General features: G+C 40.8%; 2 protein-coding genes across 3 annotated transcripts in view; one reads left to right on the forward strand and one right to left on the reverse strand.

Moving 5' to 3' along the window:
• Nucleotides 1–1,808, reverse strand: part of EFCAB9 (EF-hand calcium binding domain 9) — a 5,404-nt gene extending 3,596 nt beyond the window's left edge. Inside the window, exon 1 of the mRNA XM_027842025.1 lies at nt 940–1,808. Within this exon, the coding sequence (XP_027697826.1) occupies nt 940–1,075 (136 nt within the window). The 5' untranslated portion in view covers nt 1,076–1,808. The remainder of the gene's footprint in view (nt 1–939) is intronic.
• A 2,421-nt stretch (nt 1,809–4,229) lies between these two features.
• STK10 (serine/threonine kinase 10) overlaps nt 4,230–18,431 on the forward strand; it is a 129,453-nt gene continuing 115,251 nt past the window's right edge. The window contains exon 1 of one of the 2 annotated variants that reach the window (XM_027841968.1): nt 4,230–4,917. In XM_027841968.1, coding sequence (XP_027697769.1) covers nt 4,762–4,917 — 156 coding nt within the window. In that variant the 5' untranslated portion in view covers nt 4,230–4,761. The remainder of the gene's footprint in view (nt 4,918–18,431) is intronic. The other variant, XM_027841967.1, reaches the window with a different exon arrangement.

An 18,431-nucleotide genomic window follows, 5' to 3' on the forward strand; every position in this document is an offset into this window, starting at 1 on the left:
TTTCTTTCTTTCTTTCTTTCTTTCTCTCTCTCTCTCTTTCTCTCTTTCTCTCTTTCTTTCTCTTTCTTTCTTTCTCTTTCCTTCCTTTCTCCTCATGTTTTTTATAGTCCTTGTCCTCCTTCCTCTTCCCCTTCCCTTTCCTCTTTCCCTTCCTGCTTCCTTCCTATTCCTGTTTTTCCTTCCCTTCTTTCCCTCTCTCCTTCCTTCCCCTTCTCTTTTTCTCCTTCTTTCTCCCTCTCCTGTTTCCTCTCCTTTTCTCTCTAGACTGGGTCTCTGTCTCATCCATGTGAGAAGTGCAGCAGCCGCTCACGGACCTAATCCCACTGCTGATCTCCACAGGAGCTTTGACCTGCTCTTTCTGACCCAGGCCAGTTCATTCCTTAGGCAGCCTAATGTCACTCTCACTCTTGGAGCTCACCATATTGGTGCCAAACTTAATGTGAACACAGTCTACTTTAGCCCTATTGTAACTCAGAACTCCTAAGTTCAAGTGATCTACTAGCTTCAGCCTTCCCCAGGAGCAAGGATTACAGACATATACAACCACACCTGACTGTCTGCAGTGTTTTTCTAAGTCGTGTTATTGATAGATGAGTTATATGGGCAGTTCAACAATCGTATTATTATTGTTATCTGGCCAGGTATTCGTCATCCACTTGGTTTTCCATGTCTGGATAGTTAGGTCAAACTTTTGAATGATTATGGTTCTCATCATATAGGTAATGTTCAGGGACTTGAGGAAGTCAGAAAAATATCATCTGTCAAAAGTATCTGGAGGGTCTCACTATCTGCAGGGATATCTCTCCCATTTGGACTCTACTAGATTATGAGCTCCATAAAGGCAGGTAACTTAATTTTAATATCTCTCCTTAGGCCTCCCACAGTTCTCTGAACCAAGTCAGTATGTCTAAATGACTCAATGAAGTTGAGGATACTTACCATTCAGAGCCTGCTTTTTGTGCACATCAAGGACTTGAAAATATTCCGACAGTGCCTTGACATTTCTCACTGATAGTAAACAGTATATTTTATCCAAGTATAGGTACCATAGAAATGATCCATTTTTCACTTTCATCTTGTCACTATTTGGTTATGTTTGTAACTGGTCACGTAGGCAACATAGAATAGAGAACTCTGCCTTTGAACTGGAATTACGACTTGGGTCTCAGAGTTCTTATCATTACTAAGAAATTGCCTTGGTTAAAATGTCAGAGGAAGTGGTTAGTTCCTCAAACTATATACCAATCCCTGATATGTATACACACACATATGGTTACACACATCTCACTGTCACTTAAGATTTAGCAAAGTTCTTCAGGATGCAATATAAAAAGAGATGTATTCCTGCTTGAGTGGAGAGGAGAGACAGCTCCAAAATTAATCCACAAGTATAATTGAGCACCTGTTATGTGCAAGGTAACAAAGACATAGATTAGAATGGGATCAGTACATAGCTTTCTATATAATGTGTCAAAAGGAGTGGAATAGATATGTAGGGTACAGGATCCAGTGGAGGGACAGATTTCTTAGGGTTGTGTAGTCAGGTGAGAAATTAAAAAGAATATTTAGGGGATAGTAAACAAACTAGTTGGGCTGGGTGGTATGTAAGGGAGCAATTCAAAGTAAGATGGAAAAACTATGGAGGGTCTTAAATCCCAGGATAAAGAGTTTGTATTTAACTTGTAGATAAAGAAAAACCAATGACTTTTCTACAAAGAGAAATAGGCAAAACAACAACCAAAAAAACTGGGAGGATGATACCCGAGCAAGCTAAACCAAACCATATCAATGTTTTAGAAAGATGGTCCAGCCGGATGGGGAAGGGATGAGAGAGGGAGGGTGAAGTCATCAAGACCAATATTGGTCTATTTACTAAATGTAAATTAGTATGAACCCTGTGTAGGGTAGAGATGGTTGATTTTTTTTTTTAAACAATCAATCATAAACATTTTTTAAAGTTTTCAACATTCACTTTTTTATTGTAATGGTATTTTGTTTTTCCAATTATATATAAAATTATATGTATATATTACAATTATATGTAAAAAAGTTTTAACATTCACTTTTATAAGATTTTGAGTTTTAAACTTTTTTCTCCCTCCATCTCTTTCCTTCCCCCTCCCCAAGATGGCAAGCAATCTGATATAGGTTATATATGTACAGTCATATTAAACATATTTCTACATTAGTCATGTTGTGAAAGAACAATCCGAACAAAAGGGAAAAACCAAGAGAAAGAAAAAGCAACAACAACAAAAGGTGAAAATAGTATGCTTTGATCTGCATTCAGACTCCATAGTTCTTTCTCTGGATATGGATAACATTTTTCATCATGAATGTCATTTGGAATTGTCTCAGATCATAGTATTGCTGAGAAGAGCTAAGTCTATCATAGTTGATCATTGCACAATGTTGCCGTTACTGTGTACAGTGTTCTGGTACTGCTCACTTCAGACAGCATCAGTTCATGTAAGTCACATTCATATAATAATACAACTTGTTCAGCCATTCCCCAATTGATGAGCATCCCCTCAATTTCCAGTTCTTTCCCATTGCAAAAAGAGCTGCTATAAATATTTATAATATTTTTAAATATTTTTGTACATGTGGATCCTTTGGTGATAGTTGATTCTTACTCTTGGGCTTCCACTATATTCCACAGATATTTAAAATCTCACATAAGAATTCAACAAACCTTTCAGAATCCTACATGTATGAAAAATATCGGCCAGCATAAGAAAGGATTCTCTTAGTTCATCTTAGATAAGCTTTGAATTGGGTTTCTAGAGGCTGTAAGAAAGGTACATACTTGAAATTGGGGATAAGAAAGGGGGTAGTATAGAAACACTGAGGAATTTGTTGCTGCTTGCTGTTACTGTTATGACAACAGGGAAGGGCAGTTACCCACCAAATTCCAAGCCATTTGTGCAACATTTTTAGGTGACCTATGGCTTGGAGGATAGTAGCCATTTGAGATGCTGAAGCATACACTTGGCCTTGTAAGACTGACTTCAGTTACCTTCGTTCCAGTTAACTTTGGAACGGAGTCGGATGTGGGCAATTGGTAGAAGGGGCCTTAAGTGAATCATCCACTATGATGGAGTGGTGCTCTCAGCTTCAGAAGACCGGAGAAAGAAAAGGGGTGGGGGAGAGAGAAAAGAATGAGAATGAATTATTTAGCGGTGAGAATCAATCTCAGGGTGGATAAATGGTAGCTATAAAGACGAAAGGAAATAGGATAAAGGAACTGAGAACTGTCTCTGAGCTACTATTGTAACTAGGAGGTTGCTTGTATAGGTAGAGAACTGGCCACAGAATCAGAAAGGATTGTTCAAGTCTTACCTCTGACATGTGGGCTGTGAGACTCTAGACAGAAGTTGCTTAGGTTTAGTGCCTCAGGCAAGTGTAAACTGCAGAAATTATTTTGCATTGTTATGAGTTACCTGCTTGAGAGTTCCCTACACAGATGAAATTACCAGTCGGAACAAAACGGGGACAGTCTTGCTTTTGTATGCTTTTGTATTTCTACACCGCTTGGCCGTTAGTAAACAATTAATAAGTGATTTTAATTAAAAAACAAAAAAAAATTGCACTAGAAGTTCAGTAACTGTTTCAGTTTCCTTATTTGTAAAATGAAGCGGTTGGGCTAGTGATCTCTAGCCTTCCAGGCGGATGTTGGGTGGGAGGGGAGGTAGGGTGCTTTTTACATCTACTCAACCATTTTCATCTTCTCCCTCTAAGGACCCTGTTCTAAGTTTCCCCTAACATCAACCCTTTCTTCTTCCACCCATGCCCTCGGGAATTTCATTCCACCACTGTATTACAATAGTTCATTTTATTCCATTTGAAAATACAAAGGGTTGGCGGGATTTGGTCCAAATGACCTCCAAGCCCATGTTCTGTCCTGTTGCAAGGGCTCACTTTTCAAAGTAACAAAAAGAGAACATAGTTTCCAGCTATTCCCAGCTGTGTGATTTCAGGGCAAGTTGCTTAATTTCTTGGGGCCTTAGTTTCCTCATCTGTAAAATAAATAAGGGAGTTGGACTTCACGGCGACCAAGGTCTTTTCCAGCTCTTAATATATGCTCCTGTGACCGTAAATTCTGCCAAACCTCAAACCAGTCCCTTTAAAAGAGGTAGTCAGGTAACTACAGTGTCCAGAGGGCCCTGCGGCGCGGGGGCGGGGTCGATTGGTTCCAGCAGCCAATGAGAAGCGGGCGTGGCGCAGCTGGCCTCCCTGCAGGTGGAGTCGCGGGCTCCGGGACTGAGGTTCAGAATCTCCGACCTATCCCGCTCTGGAGCTTGGATTTTGGAGGTGTGCCGGAGTTGATGCCGGTGTGTTGCTCGAGGAAGGGGCGCGTGCCGCAGTTGCGCCTTGGGATTTGGAGACAAAATTGCCGCGGTTTGGAGATCACTTGTGGGAGATAAGGCTACTTCCACTGCCTGCTCTGTTCCGGGTGCCCAGAGTCCTAACCCCAGCCCTCGTCCTCTCCAGCGGCGCACTTGACTGCGGGGTTCGCGAACCCTGGAGGGGTGGAAGAGGAGCTCGATCCTGGGAGACGTGAGGTGCCAAGCGAGCTGAGCTGCGGTCTCCTGGTCGTACCACCGCCACTACCCCTGCTCACTCTGCGCTCGCCGCCGGGGTGCAGAGGCTGGCACCGCCCTGCGGAGCTGGGGGCCGGAGCCACCTCGCTTAGCCCCTAGCGGCTTCTAGGCGCCCTCGGCATCGCGCGCCCCCCAGCCAGCTTGTTCCCAACGAACCATGGCTTTTGCCAACTTCCGCCGTATCTTAAGGCTGTCCACCTTCGAGAAGAGAAAATCCCGAGAATATGAGCACGTTCGTCGGGATCTAGACCCAAACGAAGTGTGGGAGATCGTCGGGGAGTTGGGCGATGGAGCCTTCGGTAAAGTTTACAAGGTGGGTGCGGGAGGCTGGCAAAGGGTGTGTTGGGCACCTCGCGAATAACGCCGGGAGCCGAGTTATGGGGTCCTGGAAATCTCGGCGCAGGGGCGGAAGGTGCTCACCGCTGTAACAGCCGGGGCCAGGGCCCGGGGACTGTCGCAAGGTCTGGGGGCAGTTCCGAAAGATAGTTGGCAGAACGAACTATGCATGGGGAGGCGAGGAGATGCCAAAGTAGTTCGGGGCGATTCCCGAGGATGGTCTTCTGGACCTGGCAAGGTTGGCTTTAGCCGCGGATCCTTCCCTGCTCCAGCTACCTTGGAGTAAAGTCTAAGAGGGATGGGGGAAGGGGCTTGAAGCGACGCGTTGACTCTAGAAGCAAGTCCAGTCTCATCCAACCCTCACCGCCCTACTGTATTTTGGGCCTCAGTAGAGAGGGAGTCAAGGATGAAAGAAATCAGGTTCCAAGTGTTAGCTCTAAAATCAAGATGAAAGGAAACAGGGTACGAGAAGTTTGATCCCCTAAAGCTGATCCTGGGGACCAACTCTCTAGGAACTGCTATTGTGACCGAGAAGGTTGTTTACAGACCTATGATCTGGGTTCTAGGTTGAGCTAGTGAGTTGGTCCCAGATAATGAATTGGCCTTGTCTTAATCATAATCCCTTAGACTTTTTCCACTCTCAGAATAAAATAGACTTTTCGATCTGGGGACTTTAGAGACTACTTAGTTGATTCAGCTTAGTTGAATTCAATGCAAAGATATCTCCTTCATTTTACAGATGAGAAGAATGAGGCTTACCTTAATTTCTTACCCAGTGACTAACCTAAGATCACACGGTTGAAATTTCAGCTACTTGTAATAGCTTATGGGCTTTTAAAAGAGAATGGAGTTGAGGATGCAAAGACAAGAATGGAACAGTCCTTGTCCTCAAGGAGCTTGCATTTTCTTGGAGGATTACATTCTATTGGGGATGTACAGAATTCTGTAGGAAATTAATACTAGTTAACATGTTCTGGAAGGGAAAACACTAAAGCTTTGGGATTCAGGAAAGGCTTCATGTAGAAGGTGGTACTTCAGAGCTTTGAAAGAAACTAGCAATTCTAAGAAACAGAAAAAGGACATCTTCCCAGGCATGGGGTGGGGGCCGGGGGGTGGGGTGGGGTGGGTGGTCTGCCTGTGCAAAGACATGCGGATAAGCTATGGAATGTTGTGGATGTGAGGAAAAGCAAGACTGATTTGGTTTGACCATAGTGCATGTAAAAGAGAGTAATGTATCATATGGCTGGCAAGGTGGATGGGATCCAGGTTGTAAAGGGCCTTTAATGCCATACAGAGGAGTCTGTGCTTGATTCTTGATTCTAGAGGCAACAGGGAGCCATGAGAATTTACTGAGCAGAGGAGTCACATGGTCAGACCTTCTTCCTTCTAAGTATCTTGCTCACTTTTTAAACTCTAACAACACATGACTCCTTTGGCTGGTGGATGGCAGTGACTGCTGCCTAGTTTTTTAAAATTCTCTTCAGGTGGTTACTTCCTCTAAGTGGAAGATTGACCCTGCATGAGTCTAACATTTAGAGATGACTTTGTCTTGTGCCATGCTTGCTTAAACCAGTCCTGCCTTGATCTATGCTTGCATAGTTTGTTTCCAGGCAATCCTAAAATCTTAAAGCTAGAAGGGACTTCAGAGGTTATCTGGTCCAACCTTCCCATTCAGCAGGTATCTCTTCTACACCATTTTCAACAAATGCCTTCCAGCATCTAATTGCACACTTCCAGTGATAGGGAGTTCACTGTCTTAGATGGTAGCCCAGTACATTGCTGGATAGGTGAATTCCTTAGGAAGTTTGTCTTTTAAATTGAGCTGAATCCTGCTTTCCTGTAGCTTCTAACTGTTATCCCTATTTCTTCCCTCTGGAGCAGTATAAAATGTCAAGTCCCTTTAAAAAAAACAAACCCAGCCTTTCCAAGGGGCGAGGTATTTTTAGCTAGCCGCTTATGGTGTTCAATATGGTTATAAATAGATATTTGAAAAAAAATCAATTTCTGTGTTTTCTTGGCATGGACATTAAATTCATGCCAAGGTGTAGCAGGTATATTTCCAGTCTTTCTTCTCCCTTCCTGAAAATTGTCATAGATTTTAAACCAAAAGGGAATGCAATCCAAATCCATTATGATACAGATAAGGAAATTGAGACCCAGAGAGGTTGTGACTTGAGTAGGGTCACATAGGTTATATAAGTGTACAGCTTTGACTGAAACCCAAGTTCTCTGGTTCCAAATTCAGTGTTTTGTTTTAAATTTTAAATTTTATTTTTTTTTCTCCAGTATATCATGTTGCCTATATGAGCAAGTGAGTATTATGCCCCCCTTTTTTTTAGTTTGGAGGCAATTCAGAACTCCTTCATGGAGCTGTTAAAGATATCTTCTAGTGGCTTTCCACTGGCTGCTGCCACTTCCTTAAACATCCTGCAGATCAGAGCCAAACTTACATTTTGAAGTGATCCTTAAGTAGGAATTCTTCCCTACTGAAGTGTGGTAATGGCAGCACCAGGAGTCAAATTGTGACTGATCTCTCAGTGAAAACAAGAGTTTTAAAAAATAGAAGTTTTAAAAGCCTCTGCCTTTCCAGGGTTATCTGATAAGAGTTTTTCTTCTTTGTCTAATAAAGAGGAAGCCTTTTCCTTTACCCTTCTCTTCTGCCTAATATTTTTAAAGTATGTTTTTCAACTTCCTTTTATGTCTGACTACTAGAGGATTCTCACTTTCATGTGCTATTTCCCCACCCCCCACCCCCTCCGGAAAAAGGATCTGTACAAAGGCAGTAACCTTATTTCCTTTAAACAAAATATATATATTTTTTTCAAACAGAAGGCCACACCATTTAAATAGGCTCCTGGCAATTAAAAAATTAAGATTATTTGAGCTTTCTGGGAGATTGTACTTGGTTAAGACTTTAGAATTTCAGTAGGGTCTGAAGAACTGACTTTTCTACTTGGAGGACTGAGTTCTTTGCTCTAGGTCCGTGTCTGTACCAGGGAAATAGCTATAACCCAAGACAAGTTGATTTGAAGAGAGTTAAATATCTACCTTTCCCCTCCTGCCCTCCCCCCACCTCCAGAGTGGCCTGAATCTCCAGATTCCCCAGTAACCTCTGGGTTGAGAATAAAACTTGAAAGCTCTTTCAGTTCATAGCCCCCATGGTGCTGGAATGGGAGATACAAGGATTCTCTCTGGGCTGCCTCTGTAAATGTTTGTACTGCATGAGCAGGCATTCTTGTGCTGGGGGCTAGCTCGTGGATGGCCGCATGCCCCCATTGGAGGCTATTTCTTTGATATCACTGTCACATCTCCTGTTAGAGTAAAGTGGGATCATAGATACAGAGTTGGAAGGGCCATATAGTACATGCCCTCCCATTTTACAGATAAGAAAATTGAGGCACAGAGAGGCTAAGGAATTTGCCCAAGGTCACAAAGGTAGTAAGTAGAAGAGCTGCGATTCAAACTAAGGATGTTCAACATAAGACCCAGCACTCTTTCCACTGCCCTGGGATTTCCCTGTAATCCCAGAAACAACAGAACTGTTCGTATCAGCTGCTCACCCTCAGTGCACCATGATGTATTCCCTCAGGGCAGCTAATGGCATGTTGGTCCAAAGGACCCTAGTGATCAAGGCTTGGGTGCTGAGTTCCATCAGTATAATTAAGAAATGCCAGAGGGGCAACTAGGTGGCGCAGTAGATAGAGCACCAGCCCTGAAGTCAGGAGGACCTGAGTTCAAATCTGGCCTCAGACCAAACACTTGACACTTAACTAGCTGTGTGACCCTGGGCAAGTCACTTAACCCCAATTGCCTTAAAAAAAAAAAAAAGAAATGCCAGGACTACTTCTGATTGTCCCATGGAGGTCTGAGGCATAGGGAAGGAGAGAAGGAAAAAAGAAAAGGGAAGATAGAAAGGACGAAGAATGGGAAACAGGAGAAAGAATCATATAGAGGAAGGAGAAAAGAAAGCTGTGTATCTGTCAAGGAGTGGTCAAAGAAGGGCTACTAGCAGTTAACCTGGGGATGCCTGCCTGCATTTGGACTCTCATGTTCTGTGCCTGAAACACTTCTACTAATCCTAGAGCACTTCTTATACTCATACTCCTTCAATAATCACACCCCACCTCCAACCCTCAGCTCTACCCCGGGCCCCACTAGCAAGACCTTGCACCAGGGAGGAGGTGCAGGATAGCCACAGTAGCAGAGGAAGTGGTGGTATCTGCTGAGGTAGCAAAGGAAGCAGGCAAGGGAAACTGGGCGGTGGGGCCCCTGGTTGCTATGAAACCAAGAGGTGCACTTCTATCTAGTCTTCTCCCAGGTCTCATGAATATATGGATGCTGCTGGCCCAGTGCCATAGAGCTCGAGCAAAATTGAATGATCACTGGACTAAATAGCCCAAGGAACTGGAGAAATAAGGAAAGGTGTTGTGAGCTAAGGGATGCTTCCAAAGATTGAGGCCTTCTTTCTTTTCTTTTCAAATTTTTTTTATTTTAAAACTAACAAATACCAAATAAAATGAGCATCATATGCTTATACATTGTCTTATATAGAGTTTGCATTTATTTTAAAATTTTTAATAAATTCAACATGTAACTTTCAGTGCTCTCCTGTTGTCTGTGATTCTTTCTGAACCGCCTTCTGTTCTTTTTTATGCATTTTTAAAAATGCTTCAGTACGCTTTTTTCTTTTCTTTTCTTTTTGGATTCACTATCTCCCTTCTCCCATCTTTCTCCAGAGTAAAAAACAAACAAAACCCTCATAACAAATATTGTTGTTGTCCACTCATTTTAGTCACGTCTGACTCTTTGTGATTCAATTTGTAGTTTTCTTGGCCAAGATACCGGAGTGGTTTGTTGTTTCCTTCTCCAGCTCATTATATAGATGAGGAAACTGAGGCAAACAGGTGAAAGTGACTTGCTTAGAGTTCCACAGCTAGTAAGTGTCTGAGGCCAGATTTGAACTTAGGAAGATGAGTCTTTCTGACTCTAGGCCTGGTGCTCTATCCACTTCACCACCCAGCTGTTTTTGTAACAAATATGCAGTCAGGCAAAACAAATTCCCACATTGATCATGTCCAAAAATGTGTGTCTTCTGAACCTTGAGGCTATCACTTCTCTATCATCATCAGTCTTCTGGAATCCAGGTTGGTCATTGCATTGATCAGAGTTCTTAAGTTTTTCAAAGTTGTTTTTCTTTATACAATGTTGTTATTATTATTGCATAAATTCATCTCCTAGTTCTGCATAGATCACTCTGCAGCAGTTTGTAGAAGTCTCTGAAACACCATCCCTTTTATCATTTCTTATAGCACAATGATACTACATCATATACCTATGCCATAATTGGCTTAGCCATTCCCCAGTTGATGGGCACTCTGCTGGTCTCCAGTTCTTTGCTATAACAAGAACTTAATTTTCATACCTCAGGGTCCCATTCTTCTTTCTTTGTTCTCTCTAAGGGTGTTTCTAATTCAGAGCTCCTTCATATACTTTCGAGCTGGAATTGACTTTAGAAATCATCTAGTCTAACCTCTTTGTTATAAAGATATAGAAACAGAAACCCATATAAGGAAAGAGACTTATCTGAGGCGATGTAGCTGGGTTAGGACCTGAAACCAGGGCATGGTGCTGTGAGGAATACTGGGAGGAAGACAAAAATACTTCCTGCCCTCAAGGAGCTCACATTCTTTTGGAGGAGTCAGCATGTTAATAGTTACTTCTAAAACATAAATATAGACTAGATGGAAGGTAATCTCAGAGGGGAAGGCACTAGCAAGGAGGGAGTGGAGGGATGTGGACAGAGGACCAAGAGGGAGACTTTGTAAATTGGGAAAGCCCTAGATCAGTTTTACTGTTGTTGGAAAAAAAGTGCTTTTATAAACTTTAAAGGGATAGGGACTTCACCAGTGATTTCATTGCTTTATGGAGCTCCCTTATGAGGAGACTCCCTCTACCAATTCAGGTTGGCACCTTCTCTGTAACTTATCTCCATTTTAGTTGCCTGGAGCAGGGGCCCTCAAACATTTTGTGCTCAGGACCCCTTTTACACTTTTTTTTTTTTTTGGCTAGGCAATGGGATTAAGTGACTTGCCCAGGGTCACACAGCTAGTGAGTGTATACTCTTTTTTTAAAAGAATTATTTTTAATTTGTAAAATAAAACAAACATTTCTCTAACAGTAGAAGAAAGATGATTGCACATGAAACTGCAAATCTGTTAGGTACAACTTGCTATTCCTTTTAAATATATAATAAAGTTATCATGTAAATTTCTTTTTTTTCTTTTTTTTCTTCCCTCCACTCCCCCTTCCTCCTCCCCATAGCTCCCATTAGATACCTTTATACTCTTAAAAATTATTGAATCCCCCCCACACACACATACACACACAAGAGCTTCTGCTTACATCGGCAGTGCCTATTCATATTGACCATATTAGAAATTAAAATGACTTAGTCTTGTTATGAAAATAATTTTGACCTCATGGACTCCTTGAGTCTTGAGTACCCCAAGGGGTTTCCAGACTGTGTTTTGAGAACCATTAGCCTAGAGTACTGAGAGAATAAGTGATTTTGATTGGGGTTATGCTGCCAGTATGTGTCAGGACTTGAACATAGTTCTTCTAGGATGCCTCTCTATTCATTACACTAGTGGTTTTCAACTTTTTCTGTCTCAGGACCCTTTTACACTCTTAAAAATCATTGAAGACCCTTCCAAAGAGCTTTATGTGATTTACATCCTTCAATAATTGCTGTATTAGGAATTAAAACTTATAAATTTAAAAGAATTTCTTTTAAAAACACTAAAAACCAACTACTTCTTAACATAAATAACATTTTTCATGACTGATTTAATGAATGGCAGTTTTACATATTTTTAGCAGATTTCTTTAATGTCTCACTTAATAAAAGAAAGCTTGATTTTCATATCTGCTTCTATTTGTTGCAATATATTGTGGTTGAAGCATATGAAAAAAATCAGGCCTCACCAAAAGATATAGTTGGAAAAGGGAGGAGTATTTTAATTGCATTTCAGATAATTGTAGTTATTATTCTTTGATATACCAAAGCTGGCAGTTTCTTAAAGATAACTTGCAATATGGAATTTGAAACTACATCAATGAACTTTTCATAGTTACATTAAAAACCATTGATCTGTCTTGTACTTCAAATGGATCATTTAGTCATGTATAATTTTGTAATATGTATTAGCCATTTGGAAAATATTGGTTCATTGCTTACTAACATCTATAAAGCTGAGGGAAAGATGGGTTTTTATCAATTTTCATTTCATATTTTCAATTTTGCCCCATTTCTTTGGAGTCAATTTCTCCTTTCTGTGAGTCAAAGAACTCTCTAATATGTCAGTCATCTTGCTCAGCATCTTTGCATGTAGATACTATGGGTTGAGGAAGTGAATCTTCTAATCTTTCTTTTTAAGCCAATGATCCATCCTTAAATTTGAGGAAAACATAAGTAAATTTTATTTTAAAATAAAATATTATTAAATTCTAATATGATTCTTAGATAAAATTTAAACATTTAGAAATATATTTGAAAAATGTTGCAAAATAAGACAACGAAGTTTTCACATAGCACAAGGAAATCTTTGGGATTTGAAGATAGCAACCTACTGGTTGATTATGATGTTACAGAGATTATAACGAGTATAACCAAAGATCGCTACTAAGAGCACAATAGAAGTACTGAGAACTTATTGAGTTAATTTCTAAAAATGGACATATTTGTACTCTAACCCTACTACCTTATGAAATTCTAGAAAACACAAGAATACACAGACACATTCCATTAGCCATGAGAATGATAGTGTCATCATAGGTCATGTAGCCTCTGGAAAATTCCATTGTACATTTGTGTGAGAGAGAATGAGAATGAAAAGGACAAATAACATCCTAGTATTATTATGAAAGATATCAAAGATCATTGCAGACAGCGATTGCAGCCATGAAATTAAAAGACACTTGCTTCTTGGAAGGAAAGCTATGGCAAATTTGGACAGCATACTAAAAAGCAGAGACATCACGTTGCTGACAAAGGTCCATATAGTCAAAGCTATGGTTTTTCCAGTCACTGTATGGCTGTGAAAGCTGAACGCCACAGATTTGACCTTTCAAATGATGGTGCTGGAGAAGACTTTTTGAGAGTCCCTTGGACAGCAAGGAGATCAAATCAGTCAATACTTAAAGACACTAATTCAAACACTTCACTGGAAGGTCAAATACTGAAGCTGAAGCTTAAATACTTTGACCACATAATGAGAAGATGGGACTCAATGGAAAGGACCCTGTTGTTGGGAAAGATTGAAGGCAAAAAGAGAAGGAGACAGCAGAGGATGAGATGGATAGATGGTTATGGAACCAATGAACATGAATGTAGTCAGACATCAGCGGATAGTGGAGGGTAGAAGGGCCTGGAATGCGGCAGTCCATGGGGTCATAAAATGTCGAACACAACAGAATGAACAGCAATACTGAACAAGCAATAACTGAACAGCAATAACAAAAATTGTGAAAATAGTTTTGATTTTGCAGATACCCTGAAAGGTTTTAGGGACCCTGAGGCATCCATCAGACCACACACTTTGAGAATTGCTGCATTACCCCACACTATATGTGATCTTAAAGAGCTATAAATGTGAACTGTTTTGTCAGTCATCATCTGACTTTCTACTTTACCACTTCCATTATCTGATCAATTATATCTTTTTTTGTTTTGTCTTTTTATATTCTCTCCTCCTCTTTTTCTGTTTCTCCATTATCTACTCTCTCCCTTTTCTTGATAAGGCAAACAAAAATTCAGATAAGACAAACAAACAAAAATTCATTTCTATTTCCCAGCTCAAAGATGCTACTCTCTATACAAGACTACTAAATTGATCATAGGACAAAGATTCAGATCCAGAAGAAACCTTAGAGGTCATCCAGCGACCTTATTTTACAGATGAGGAAACCTAAGGCCCAGAGAAATGAAGTGACTCGCCCATGGTCACACAGAAAATTAGTGTCCGAAGCAGAATTTGATCTCAGGATCTCTGCCTCCAAATACAATGATCTTTCCACTGGAACCTGCTGCCTCTTGAGATAGTGAGTCACTTATTTGGTCAACAAGCATTTATGTACTTTACTATGGTACCAGGCTGGGTACACAAAGAAAGGCACATTCTAAAGGGGGAGACATCATGGAAGGTGATCTGTAAGAAGCAGGAAGGATCAAGAAAGGCCTCCTGCAGAAGGTGGTATTTGAGCTGAGTTGGAGGAAGGCAGAGAAACTAAGAGGCAGAGGGGAGGAGAGAGCGCATTCCAGGCATGAGGGAGAGCTTCTTGGAAGGCTGGGAGACCAGAGCCAGAATGTTGTGTTCAGGAAACATCAAGGAAGCCAGTGAGGTTGGTTGGTACAGATGAGGGTGGGGAGCAGTGGGGGTGAGGGATGGGGGAGAAAATGTAAGAAGACAGGAAAGGGCCAGCTTGTGATGGGCCTTAAGTAATAGGGAGTCACTGGTTCTCCTTGAGCAGCAAGAGGTCTGATAGGTCACTTAATGTCTGTCTGGCCCCTAAAAGGTTAAGCTTGGTCAGCATCACACAAAGCTTTCCTTCTGCACACTGCTCCCCATTCCACTGTCAGGCAGTCCTCTATTTACCACTGTCCCTGAAGGGGAGGTTAGTTTAAACAACAACAACAACAACAAAACCACGCTAAAATCTCTCCCATGATCCCCTCCTGTAGAGATCTGCTGACTGGCTGTTTGAAGATGGCAGGGATGCCCTATTCACCCCATGCACCATCACTGCATGCAGTCAGTGTCTCTTCCCACCCCGTACTACGAGTGGGACTTTCCATTTGACACTGATATTTTCCAGGGTAGAGATAATGTAGTTTTCAATAGAACAACCACTCCCATTTCTATTACAGTTTACAGAATACTTTCCTCACATCAGTCTTGTGAGTTAGGCAGTATAAGTGCTGTCCACTGTACTTTACCAATGAGGAAAATGCTGAGAATGAGACTCAGAGCAGTTAAATGATTCGCCTGAGATCGTGAAGTTAGTAAAAAGCAGAGCAAGGATTTCTGATTCCCCAAATCCATTGTTCTTTCCAAGCATCTTTCATTTGGCTTTATTTTAGTACTATTTGGGGATTGTTTGATAATCTCCTAAGTTCTTGATTTGCCAAGAATATATACAACTCTGATTTTGTTGTTGATTTGTTTTGGTCCTGTCTGACTCTTTGTGACTCCATTTGGGTTTTCTTGGCAAAGATACTGGAATGGTTTGCCATGGCCTTCTCCATCTCATTTTGCAGATGAAGAAACTGAGGCAAACAGGGTTAAGTGGCTTGCCCGGGGTAAGGTCACACAGCTAATAAGTGTCTGAGCCTGGATTTGAACTCAGGAAGATGAGTCTTCCTGGATCAAGGCCTGGCACTATCCATTGTACCACTTAGCTGCTCTATACATCTCTGATGTATAAGTTAATTCTGTTAGCTCTTTCCCCCATTCTCCTTCTTGGAAGGCCTTTCTCTTTTCTTATCTGGTATTCCAGTTCTCAGTGTTTATCTCCCTGTGTCCCTGTTGCAGAAACTAAAGTTATGACTGCCCAGCACCCAAACCTTAGATCCTTTTGACTTTCAGTGACCTTTGTATTGGGTGCTGGTGTTTTAGATTGTCTGGGTCCTTTTTTTAAAAGATAAATATTCTTGATGCCTTCACTTTTTTTTCTTACATAAGTTATTTCTGCTTCCCTTATAACAAAGAAAATTAGTTAATTAAAAACAACCAGTGCAATAAATGACAACTTTGACAGTATGTACTCTGTTCTGCCCTCCTGGCTGAGAACAGGGAAATATGTTTAATTGTCAGTTGGTTCTTTGATTACTCGATATTTTCATTTGCATTTTTGCAAAGCTTCCCATGTTTCTCTGAATTTCTCATATTTACCCTTTTTTTTTTAACTACGCATAATATCTCATTATGTTCCTGGTATGTTTGTTCAGCTATTCCACAACTGGCAGACACCCACTCTCTTTTCAGCTCTTTGCTACCACAGAAAGTGTTGCCATGAATGTTATACTATGTATAAGATCTTTTTTTATGGTGTTTTTTTTTTTTACCCTCTCAGGGTCTGTGCCTTGGAGTGAGATTACTGGCTCAAAGGGTACAAAGAGTTTAGCCACATTTCTTTCATAGTTCCTAATTATTTGCCAGAACAACTGGACCAGTTCATAATTTCATCAGAAGCAGGGTTCTCTTTTGCTTTTTCCCTTATCCTTGAGACCGATCCCTCTCTCTCTCTCTCACTTCTAGAGAGATAGTTCTTTAGAGTGTATCTTGGCATGTCTCAGGAAAACCTAAGTTCAAATCCAACTTCAGACACTTACTAGCTGTGTGATGGATTAATCACTTAATCTCAGTCGGCTTCATTTTCCATATCCGTGAAATGATAATAAGATGATAATAATAATAATAATAATACCTACTTCCTAGGATTGTTCTGAGGATTAAATGAAATGTTTATAAAATACTTTGTAAATCTTATGTCAGCTATTGTTGTTTTGATGAAGATGATGATGAAGATGATGATGATATTTCCAGTAGGCAGCTAGTAATGATAATCGGTAATAATAGCTGATGTTTGTATAACATTTTAAAGTTTGTAAAGTACTTTACATACAATATTTAGTTCTCACATATCACAGTCGTGAGAACTGTGATATGGCTACTAAAGATATTATTTTCATCCCTATTTTGCTGATGAAGAGATTGAGAAACAGGGAGATTAAGAAATAAAGTGACTTGCTTATATTTATAGCACAGTAAGCATCAGAGGTAGGACTGACTCCAAGTTCAATATTATATCTATTATATCGTGCTGCCTCTTATAATGCACAAATATTTTAGCAAAGAACCTGAAACTTAAGTGCATTATGCCAGTGATGTTTCTCTCGATGTTGCTATGTGAGTGGCTGCAATGCCATAATAGGAGTACTTGGAGTCACAAGTCCTGGGTTTGAATCCTGGCTTCCACACTTTCCATGTGACTGTGAATAGGTCACCTAACCCCTCTGGGCCTCAGTGTCACCCATAAAATGGGCATAATAATACACTCCCTGCCCCACAGAGGTGTTTTGATGAAAGGGCTTTGAAAACTGCACCCTAGTACAGACAAGGGGGTTATTATTATCTTCATGTGAGTTTGCAACACACAAACTCTGTAACATGTGTAGTGTTCCCAGGGCCTGTCATACATGGCAGTCCAGATTGTTGCACATGGCCTCTAAAGCAATTGAAAGCCTGTTGGTTCCTTGATCAGAACCTGCTGGTTCTATACATCGTGGGGCTTCATGTAACAGTTGCTGAGGCCCCAAACCATTTAGCAGATAGTTTTTGCCCAACCTTGTGGGAGATACTCTGGGGAATATAGAGTAGAAAACCCAGCCCTTTCTCTGGAGGGACTTAATAGCTTAGTTAAGAAGACAAGACATAAGGTATGTAAGGAATTAAATAACAATGTTACTTATGATGTGTGACGAGGCCATTTAAAATTCATTATCAGATGAAGTATACCCACTATGTACCCTGACCACACTCAGTATTTGCAGAGTACCTTTCCTCAGAAACAGAGGTTCTTAACTTTTTTTGTGTCAGGGACCCTGTGGGCAGTCTGGTGAAGTGTAACGACCCCTCCTTAAGATATTTTTTAAAAATTCATAATGAAAGGAAATACCAAAATTCAATTAGAGGTTAGTGAATATAATTTTTTTGAAATCATGAACCCTAGGTTAAGAAGCCCTGGTCTAAAGCTTCCTTGGCTCCAGGGCTCTAGCCCAACTTCACACAGGGAATTCACTCTTTGAGTATGTGAGCACTGGACCAGAGGCTTCAGAGGTAATCTGGGCTAGCCTCCTCATTGGACAGATAAGTAAAATAGGCCCTAGAAAAGTGAAGTGACCTTGCCCCCAGGATCACATGACAGGTGAGTAGCAGAACCTATGATTAGTGTCTCCTGACTTCTGTGTTACTGTTCTTTCAGCTAATAAACACAACTAGTATTTTTGTAGTGCTTTAAAATTTTAAATTACTTTTATCATTGCAACGATGTGAAAGGTAGTAATAATAATATGATCTCCATTTTACACATGAGGAAATGAGTTCAGAGAGATTAAGAGACTTTCCTGTGGTCACACAGATAGTACTTGTCAGAAGCAACATACAGACCTAGCTCTTCTGACTCTAAGTCCGGTTTTCTGCCATGTCTTGGTGCCTCCTCAGCCTTAGAGCCCCTAAGATCCTAGTTATAATGCTACTTGGACCATCCCACCATCACAAAACTCACAGAGCGGTGGGGAAAAGGCACATGTACCCCACCTTTGTTGGTGAGGTGGTGGGCAATAGGTGTGGAATGATTCATACATAATTGCTGTGTGTTGGTTTTGCTTAAATTTTTTTTCTTTTTATCAGGGAATATTCCCATAGTGGAGGT

This window comes from Vombatus ursinus, unplaced genomic scaffold (genome assembly GCF_900497805.2).
Source record: "Vombatus ursinus unplaced genomic scaffold, bare-nosed wombat genome assembly UNPS02014863.1, whole genome shotgun sequence".
NCBI lineage: Eukaryota > Metazoa > Chordata > Mammalia > Diprotodontia > Vombatidae > Vombatus > Vombatus ursinus.